We start from the raw sequence: 9630 nt of genomic DNA, 5'->3' as shown, positions 1-9630 counted from the left end.
GAATCAATAAGTTCGATGGTATGGATTTTGCATTTTGGAGCATGCAGATAGAAGATTATCTATACAGTAAAAAACTACACTCACCACTTCTGGTTATGAAACCTAAAGGTATGAAAGATGATGAGTAGAATCTCCTTGATAGACATACGTTGGGAGTAGTCTGATTAACAATGTTGTAGAACGTTGCTCATAACATGTCGTCGGAGAAAACCACAACAAGGATGATGAAGATTCTGTCTAACATGTATGAGAAGCCTTCTACAAATAATAAGGTACATCTCATAAAAAAATACTTCAATTTAAAGATGACAGAAAATCCATCAGTGACATCGTATTTGAATGAGTTTAGCACGATTGTCAATCAAATTACATTCATTCAAATTAAATTTGATGATGAGGTTCGTCCTTTAATTGTTTTGGTGTCTGCCAAATTATTGGGAGCCTATGATGGCTGCAGTTAACAACTCTGTAGGCAACGGTAATTTAATCTTTAATGATGTTCAGGATACCATTCTCGTAGAGGAAGTTTGTAGAAAGGACTCCAGAGAATCATCGACATCTAATTTTGCCCTAAATGTCAATATTAGGGGCAGAAACTTTGAGAGGAATTCCAATAAGGGCAACAATAGAGGGAAGTCAAGGAATGGAAGAAGCAAGTCCAAATTTGGAAGGAATATGGAGTGATGGAATTGTGACAAGTCTTGTCACATAAAGACGAATTGTAGAGCACCAAAGAAGGATGAAAATAAAAATGATGCTGCAAATATGATGATTGAAGAAGTAGAAGATGCTTTACTTTTGTCGATTGATAGCCCTATTGACTCTTGGGTGTTAGATTCAGGAGTTTCTTTTCACACCAACGCACATCAGGAGATCATGGAGAACTATGTTGTTGGAGATCACGGGAAGGTGTATCTTGCTGATGGTGAACCTTTGGATATTGTCGGTATTGGTAATGTCAGTTTAAGGATGCCAACCGGGTTAGTGTGGAAAATTCACAAGGTGAGACATGTGCCAAAATGTATGCGTAACCTAATATTAGTAGGGCAGCTTGATGATGAAGGTCATAATGTGACTTTTAATGGTATAGCATGAAAAGTCACAAAGGGAGACATGGTTGTTGCTCGAGGAGTTAAAACTGGAAATCTTTACATCACTTCTAGTTGCAGTTGCTGATGTTGTTACTGATTCTAATTTATGACATTATTAGCTCGGTCACATGAGCGAGAAGGGAATGGAAGTGCTTTAGTCCAAAGGGAAGCTATCAGGGTTGAAAACTATAAATACCAATTTGTGTGAAGGCTGTATTTTTGGCAAGCAAAAAAGGGTTAGTTTTTCTAAGGCTCGAAAGCAGCGAAAGACAACAAAATTGGAGTTGGTTGACACAGATGTGTGGGGGTCTTCAACTGTTACTTCCCTTGGTGGTTCTAACTACTATGTGACATTTATTGATGATGCAAGCAGAAAGGTATGGGTTTATTTCCTGAAAAAGAAATCTGATGTCTTTGATACCTTCAAGAGATGGAGAGCAATGCTTGAGAATGAGACAGATTTGAAGGTGTAGTGTCCGTGGTCCGATAATAGGGGTGAATACTTAGATGATGATTTCAAGAGGTACTATGCTGATAATGGAATCAAGATGAAGAAGACCATTCCTAGAAAAACTCAACAAAATGGTGTGGCTGAGAGGATGAACAATGTTAAGTTGTGGAGCCTAATTAATGCCTTACGCTGAGTTGGTCGCGGATCAAGTTGGGTAGTTTGGGAATTTTACTCTTGTAATGTGGTTGCCCTAGCTTTCTCTTTAAATTGGGGGGCGTTGCTATTGGGATTTTATGTTCTTAATCCGAGGAGCATCTCGAGTTGCAACCCAGGAGGTTAGAGAAACACCTGTAAGTGTGCGGATTTCTCTTATAAAATATTTCATCTTCATAGTGGGTTACTACAACGACAGAAGACAGGATGTAGTCTCACCTAGAGATGAACCTGTATAAATCTTTTTGTGCTTGTTTTTCCCTTCTTCTGCATTTATTATTATTTCTCTTGTTAGCTTGGAATTAGGACGTGTAATTCCTAACAAACAAAACTTTGAACGAGCGTGCTAGGGGCATGAGATTACATGCAGGATTGCCAAAAATGTTTTAGTCTAAGACTATTAGCATCGCTGCCTATTTTATCAACAAAGGTCCCTCAACACCATTGGAATACAAAATATCAGAAGAGGTCTGAAGAGGCAACAAGGTAAACCTTTCTTTCTTGAAATTTTTTTGTTGTGTTTCTTATATTCATATTGATTTTTCTGTTAGAAGTAAACTTGATGCTAAATCTAAGATATATTTCTTTATTGGTTATGGTGGTACCGAGTTTGGTTATCGTTTCAGGGATGACCAAAGTCATAAGGTTAGCAAGAGCAAGGATGTGATCTTCAATGAAGGTGCCTTGTATAAAGACAGGTTGAGAACAAAGTTTAAGAGCACAAGTGATGAAGCCAAGAAGTCTTAAGTGATTCACTTGAGAGATCTTCCAGTTATTGCGACGGTGAATATTGCTCAAGAAGACCAGGAAAATATACCCCCAGAAGTAAATCAGATCAAAATGAACTCAGGAGATCTGTCAGAAATAGCAGACCACCATAGAGGTACTCCCCTACACTGAATTATATTTTGTTGACTGATAAAGGTAAACTAGAGAGTTATGAGGAAGTTATGTCAGTTGATGAATCAACCAAGTGGGAGTTGTCCATGAAGGATAAGATGGATTCATTGTTATCCAATCAGACATGATAGTTAACCGAACTACCAAAAGGGAAGAAAGCCTTGCAAAATAAATGGGTATACCGAATAAAAGATGAATATGACGGCAGAAAGTGGTACAAGGCAAGACTGGTAGTAAAGGGCTTTCAACAAAAAGAAGGCATTGACTACATTGGGATTTTCTCTCCAGTAGTGAAATTGACTACTATTAGAACAATGCTTGGACTAGTGGCAAATGAAGACTTGCACTTAGATTAGTTAGTTGTGTCACAAGGTGGGACCCACCATGATCACATGAGGTGGCATGATGAGTCATCACATGAGTTGGAAGATTTGGCAATCTTCCTTGATTAATGTAATCAATTTGTGTAGATTTGGATAATCATGATTGATGTAATTAGGGATATTAGGGATCCTATCTTATCTCTTATTATATAATTGAAATAGTATAAATAGACATCTTGGTTGAAGGGTTCAATCAAGCTCTCCATTTCTCAACTCGTGAAGAATCTCTCTCTAGCCTAAACTCGTTTTCTCTCCTTTCTCTTCTCTCCTCTCTTCCCGAGCTCTCTCTCTCTCTCTCTCTCTCTCTCTCTCTCTTTGATCTTTTTCTTCACCCTCTCTCATCTTTCTCTAGGTTTCAATCATGGGATCCAAAATTCAATATGGTATCAGTGCATCAAATTTAGGATCCTCACGTCAAAAGATTTCTCTATGAAGTTATGATAAAAGCTTAGAAGGCTCTTTGTGAAGCAAAATTGAAACTTGATAGATAAGTTTTTCATTCTTGTTATTATTACTTCATGATCTTGGTTTTTGGATCTCTAGAAGATGGTTGAGAGATTATTTTATTTTTGTCTTTATCTTATGAAATTATTGAGATTTATGCATCTCGAATTAGAAGAAGTTTACCATGGCAGTTTTGTCGGTTTGAATGTTCTTCGCTGAAAATCGGTTTATGTTGAGATATTCTACATAAAAGTTATAATTTTGTGGGAAAAAGATTTTCCTAATGAATAAAATTGTTCTTAAGCCTATTATGATTGGTTTTTTATCCATTGGATTCCAGAAATCTAATTACTTAGCTTCTATGCTAAGCTTCTCCATTAACCGAGTTGTTTGAAAAACTCTATACTGTTTTGTGATTTTTTGGAGAATTTTTGAAGAGCCACGAGGTGGATGATTGTTGTTGGAAAATCAAGCATTGAATATTGTGTTTTACATAAAATGAATCAAACACAAAATAAGAAAAGAAGTGGTTGGTTGATGCCAATCCATTTGAAGAAATATTGTTATTTTTGAAGATCTTACAATATCTTCTTTATTAGTCCTGATTTTGTTTGATTTTTGATCAATTATATCTTGCCTAATTCATGAGGAACTGAATATATACTGGTTTATCCCAAACTGGAGTCAAATATATTTATGAATCAATCTTGGAAAGATCAAATTCGGAATTGCTACCTTACCTTACTTGATGTCATGCTTATTGATTGATTTTTGCTATTATCTACAAGGAAGACTAGAGAATTAATTATATAATTTTTTTCCAGAAATTTGATAGGCCTAATAGGGTTCCTTCCTTGCCTAAAGACTTGATAAGCTTGGGTTCTCCTCCCATTTACCTGAGCTATCCTTGGCTGGTCTTGAATCTCTTAGCAGCTTAGGCTACTTCAAATTTGAGTACATTATTACCCTTGGATTGCCTCTTATAGTTGAAGAATACATGGGTAACAAGAATGATATTTTCAAGATTACTACCATACCCTTGTGAGGGATATCAAATTTCTTGAGCTGAAGCACATCGGTTTGACGGTTCCTTATAACAAGGAATCTACTTGCTCACCTCACCAAACTTGGGCCACCCATTGATGAAGAAGACATTGCTTATGCTAAGTGGTAAAAAAATGATACATTGGTAATTAGTTGGCTATTCAACAACATGGAAAAACCTGTTTTTGACAATGATATTCATCTTGACACCGCCAAACAAATTTGGGAGACATGTGCTAAGTTGTACTCTTAGCTCTGATGGCTTACTCAGGCCATATGATATTATCCAAAGAATGTTCAACAACAAGAAAATATCCATGAATATTTGGCTCTCTTTAGAGGCCTTTTTCAAGAATGGAAGCTAGCTTAGACTACCTCCACCGATGTCTTTGTTCAAGACAAGCAGAAGACATCGGTGAAGCATTAGCCACTGCCATTTGCCTAGAAAACATTAATCCATATCTCAAATTTTCTAAAAGTCAACTCCTCTGTGCCTCTACTATACCCACCTCTGATAATGTATGTACCACATTACTCCACATTCCAAACTCTTCTTCTCTTTCTCATTTTAAAGTATCATCTGCTATGTACTTCAGGCAGAGGGGACGTAACCGAGGCCGTGGAAGAAATTATAGAGGAGGAAGAGGAAGAGGTGGAAGGAATGGTTTTGTCAAAATAGATTGCAGGGAATACACCCATTGTGCAAAATATGGCCACACTATAGATCAGTGTTTTAAAATCCATGGCATACTGGATTGGGTTAAGGCTAATGCCTCAGTAAGTGATAAAAAGGAGGACCAGCCTACTCTAGAAAAGAAAAATCTTACCGATGATGAGTATGACTTACTCCAGAAAATGAAAACATTGATGGTCTCTCCTATAAGTTCCTCCTCAACTGCTGCAACCACCACTGCTTCAGGTATGCTCTCTGCCACTTCCTCCTCTTCATCCTGGATAATTGACTCAGGGGCCTCCAAATATCTCACAGGTAACAAAAATATACTCCACTCAGTTTCTCCTTGTCTCTCAAATAAATTTGTTACCATAGTTGACGGTTCCCAAACTAAAGTTCTCGGGAAAGGATCCACATCTGTTACACCGTCACTTCCGCTCATAGATATTATTTTTGTTCCTATTTTTCTCTTGAATCTTTTATTTGTTAGTCAGCTAACACAACATTTTAATTGCCCTCTTCCTATGTGTTTTTGGATCTTACAACGAAGTAGGTGATTGGTGGAGGTTGTGAATAAGGGGGGCTCTACTACTTGGACCCGCCTCTATTAAATGCCATCTAAACCCTGGAAACTGAGACATGTCAATGGCACAATCGATTGAGACATCCATTTGCAAAATCTCTTCATCTTATTTTTCCTACCTTTAAGGTTATGTCGAATTTAAATTGTGACGTGTGTTAACTAAGCAAACACCAGAGGACCATATACTCACCTCATCCAGAACTTAAAAGTATTGCTCATTTTTTTGTTGATCTTCACAGTTGTATGGGGACCCTTGAGCGTCTCAAACTTTCCTAAGCCAAGTACTTTATTATATTTATTGAAGATTTTACTTGTACCACATGGCTATTTCTTTTCAAAGAGCGATACGAAATGCCATCCATTTTTAAATCCTTTCATGCTATGGTTGTCACTCAATTTGGTAAGAAAATCAAAGTACTTAGGTCTAATAATACCATAAAATATACTTTCCATCAAACATCTTGGGCCTACACCCCCCAATAGAATGGTGTAACCCTCTTCCATTCTAGGTCATAAATCCACATATTCCTAATTATTTCCACATGGTGATCTTTTTCACTTCTGCTGAAAATCTTCGGTTGTACATGCTTTGTTCATATTACCTCCCTACAACATAGTAAACTTGATCCAAAATATGTCAAGTGTATCTTCTTAGGATACTCTTGCACACAGAAGGGTAATATTTTGCTACAATCCCACTCTCCAAAGGTAACTTGTGTCCAGGGATGTAACTTTTTTTGACGACTCTTTATACTACTTTGACAATGCTCCTCCAAGTCTTTCTTTTGTACCAGTCTCTCCTCAACTGTAGGTGTAACACTGCACCAATACCGCCCCCCGAAGCATCACATTCCACCACAAATGACTCATCGAAGTTTGGTAGTTGCAAAACCGATGCGGATGATAAGGACTCTTTCAACTACTAAAAGGAATGAGCCGTTGTCTCAGACCAGGTAAAGGCATTTTTCTTGAGTAGGTTGTTGAGCAGTGCTGCAATCTAGCCATAGTTGCGAATAAATTTCCTGTAATACCCAGCTAGGCCCAAAAATCCCCTTAATGCTGTAATGGAGGTGGGAGGAGGCCAATCTGTGACGACTTGTATCTTACTCTGGTCTACCTTCACCCCAACTGCTGAAATAACGTGGCCCAAGTATGCCACTTCTGAACTACCCATAGAACATTTGGACTAATTTAAAACCAAATGATGTGAACGGATAAGAGTAAGTACCTGGTGAAGGTGCTGAATATGCTCTTCCCAACTTGTGCTATATACCAAAATACCATAAAAAAATATCAAAACCTATTTCCTCAAGAGAGAAGAAAATACCTCATTCATGAGGGCTTGGAATGTGGAAGGTGCATTTGAGAGACCAAATGGCATCACGAGGAACTCGAAATGCCCGTGGTGCGTGCGGAACATAGTTTTCTCCACATCTGATGGATGAACGTGGATTTGATGATAGCCAGACTTCAAATCTAGCTTGGTAAATATAGTAACAACGTGTAACTCATCTAGCAACTCATCCACCACTGGTATGGGAAATTTGTCTTTAATGGTGTGCGCATTGAGTTGCCTGTAATCCACACAAAACCTCCACAACTTATCATGCTTGTGGACCAGCAATACCAGGGAGGAAAAAGGAGACCTGCTTGGCTGGATAAAACCCTGGGCGATCATCTTTTGGCACTGCCTTTCAATCTCATCCTTCTGTAAGTGGGGGTAACGATAAGAATGCTCCACTATAGGTTCAATGCCCATTTTCAAATGGATGCGGTGATCACAGTGCCTAATAGGTGGTAGAGCAGTAGGTTCCTGAAAGATATCCTCAAATTCTGTAAGTAATTGAGATAACTTACAGTTGTCGGTGCTATGGACCTGAACAGCCTGAAGGGCGCAGGGCACTGGTGCTTGGGTGTCATGCAATATAATTTGACGGTGGTCCTCTGTGAAGGTCATGGTCAGAGCTTGAAATTCCCATAAAATAGGCCCCAACAGTTGTAGCCATTTAATTCCCAGTACCAAATCAAATCCAGACAGTGGGATCACCAAGAAATTTGCAATAAATGCATGTCCCTCAATATCAAAGTGTGTGGCTGGAGAGATGCCCACACTGGTAATTTTAGCCCCATTGGCTACTGAGATAGAAAGGCTTGTCTGTTGCTGGACGACTAACCCAAGTTGTTCGGCCGCTGGCTGACTGATGAAATTATGTGTACTGCCAGAGTCAACTAAAACAAGTAAGTGTAGATGATGTACCTGGGCTTTAACTTGCATGGTATTAGAACTGCGCAGACCAGTCATGGCATGAAGTGAAATCTCTGGACCCTCTTGGTCTATCTCCACAATCTCCTCCTCTGGTAGTATGTCCTCACAATCCTCCCACATGCATATACTAAATAATCTTTTGCATAGGTGACCCTGGACATACTGTTCATCATAGTTAAAACAAAGGCTCTTTGCCTTTCTCTGATCTATTTCTTGTCTGTTCAGTTTTTTGAAGTAAGGAGCTGGTGGAGTAGAGTTAGAACTATTTGGGTGCGGTGCTGCATTAGCTCCAGAACGTGGAGGCCCATAATATGGTGCTAGCGCAGTGGCATTGTGCCTTCCTGGCCAAGCAGGTTTTTTGACCAGTGAATCCTTCAGAACTCGTTGCTTATGCTCAATTGACCTGGCTAAATTCATAGCGTGGTCCAAATCTGTAGGACCATGTAATTCAACTTCCAACCGCAGAGCTTCTGTCAAACCAGCAGTAAAGATGTGAACATACTGGGTGTGACTGACAAACTCATTAGCGCGGGCCAAACGTTCCTGGAAGGTCTTTTGATACACCTCAAGTGATCCAGTCTGCTTATAATTGATTAATTCGCCCAATGGATTGCTACTAGCTGGAGGACCAAACCTCATCATGCATGATTGTCTAAAGGTTGCCCAATCCCGAACCAATTGGTCATTTCGGAATTGGTGGTACCATAGGAGCGCTTCATCGAGCATGTGGTAGGCGGCCAAATAAACCTTCTCATTTGTAGGTTTTTTTTGATGATAAAAGAATTGATCACACTTGGTTAACCAAATCAGGGGTCCTTAGACCAATCATATGTAGGAAAATAGTGTTTTAAATACCTGGGAACCGTATTTGGTCCCTTAGCGGCAGGCCCCAGATGGGAATTGTTATGGCGCATTGGTGGTGGTGGAGGAGGTGGTGGGTGGTAGTGATGGTGGTCGGCCCGTGGAGAGTAGGCTACCGGCGGTGGTGCTCGTATACCATTGTCATCTTGTCACCGGAGGAGGGTTGGATGACGGCATCCATGGATTTGATGGCCTCATGTAGGTCAGATGTGGTTTGACGCACTTCTTCCAGGGATTGAGCTTGAACATCTGTCCTCTAGCGATTATCTTCCACTAATTGCCTCAAATCCTCAGGGGAAGAGGAATCCCCAAGGGTGGACCTGTTTGATACCAAGATATTAGGTTCTTCCCGAGCCATGGATCGAGTCACCCTTCTTTCCTCTCTTCCCTCCATATTGAATCTTGACGCTGGAAGAGGATTCTTGTTTCTTGAATGTGGAATGATGGAAACAGGAATGGAATGATTGAGCTTTGAAGGAAGCTTGACCTGGACCTCAGAGAGAGAATCCGACCTAGACCTTTGAGGGAGAATCTGACTTGTTTAATTCTAATTTTCTCAATACTTACTTTCCTTCACCTTGACGTCCCCATAAATAGGGTTGAGGACGGAAATACAAATTAGACCCATGGGTCACTTGGTTCTTGCTATATTACATCTAAACCAAACTAAACCAAACCAAATGGAATTAAATTAAAAGTAAATTGACATAATTTAATTCCT

At 39.4% G+C, this 9630-nt stretch overlaps 1 protein-coding gene across 1 annotated transcript; it reads right to left on the bottom strand.

Moving 5' to 3' along the window:
• Positions 1-4897: 4897 nt before the first annotated feature.
• On the bottom strand, positions 4898-8465 carry LOC137937314 (uncharacterized). The gene is made up of 2 exons (XM_068782386.1): positions 7429-8465; positions 4898-4967 (listed from the first exon to the last, which is right to left on the bottom strand). The coding sequence occupies exons 1-2, from the start codon at positions 8463-8465 to the stop codon at positions 4898-4900; spliced, it is 1107 nt and encodes a 368-aa protein (XP_068638487.1).
• Between the last annotated feature and the right edge of the window lie 1165 nt (positions 8466-9630).

This window comes from Aristolochia californica, unplaced genomic scaffold, assembly GCF_029961685.1.
Source record: "Aristolochia californica isolate CCGP_79_NKW_82.1479 unplaced genomic scaffold, dmAriCali1.0.hap1 SCAF_7, whole genome shotgun sequence".
In the NCBI taxonomy this organism is placed as follows: domain Eukaryota; kingdom Viridiplantae; phylum Streptophyta; class Magnoliopsida; order Piperales; family Aristolochiaceae; genus Aristolochia; species Aristolochia californica.
The sequence above is the reverse complement of the archived record's forward strand: the minus strand, read 5'-3'. Positions and strand labels throughout refer to the sequence as shown.

What these genes read in the sequence shown, in the direction of transcription:
- LOC137937314 (XM_068782386.1), bottom strand. Translation starts at nt 8,465, where the DNA reads ATGAATTTAGCCAGGTCAATTGAGCATAAGCAACGAGTTCTGAAGGAT. An exon ending in GGTTTTATCCAGCCAAGCAG is followed by an intron (nt 4,968 to 7,428) that starts GTCTCCTTTTTC and finishes AATGTTTTCTAG; the next exon opens with GCAAATGGCAGTGGCTAATG.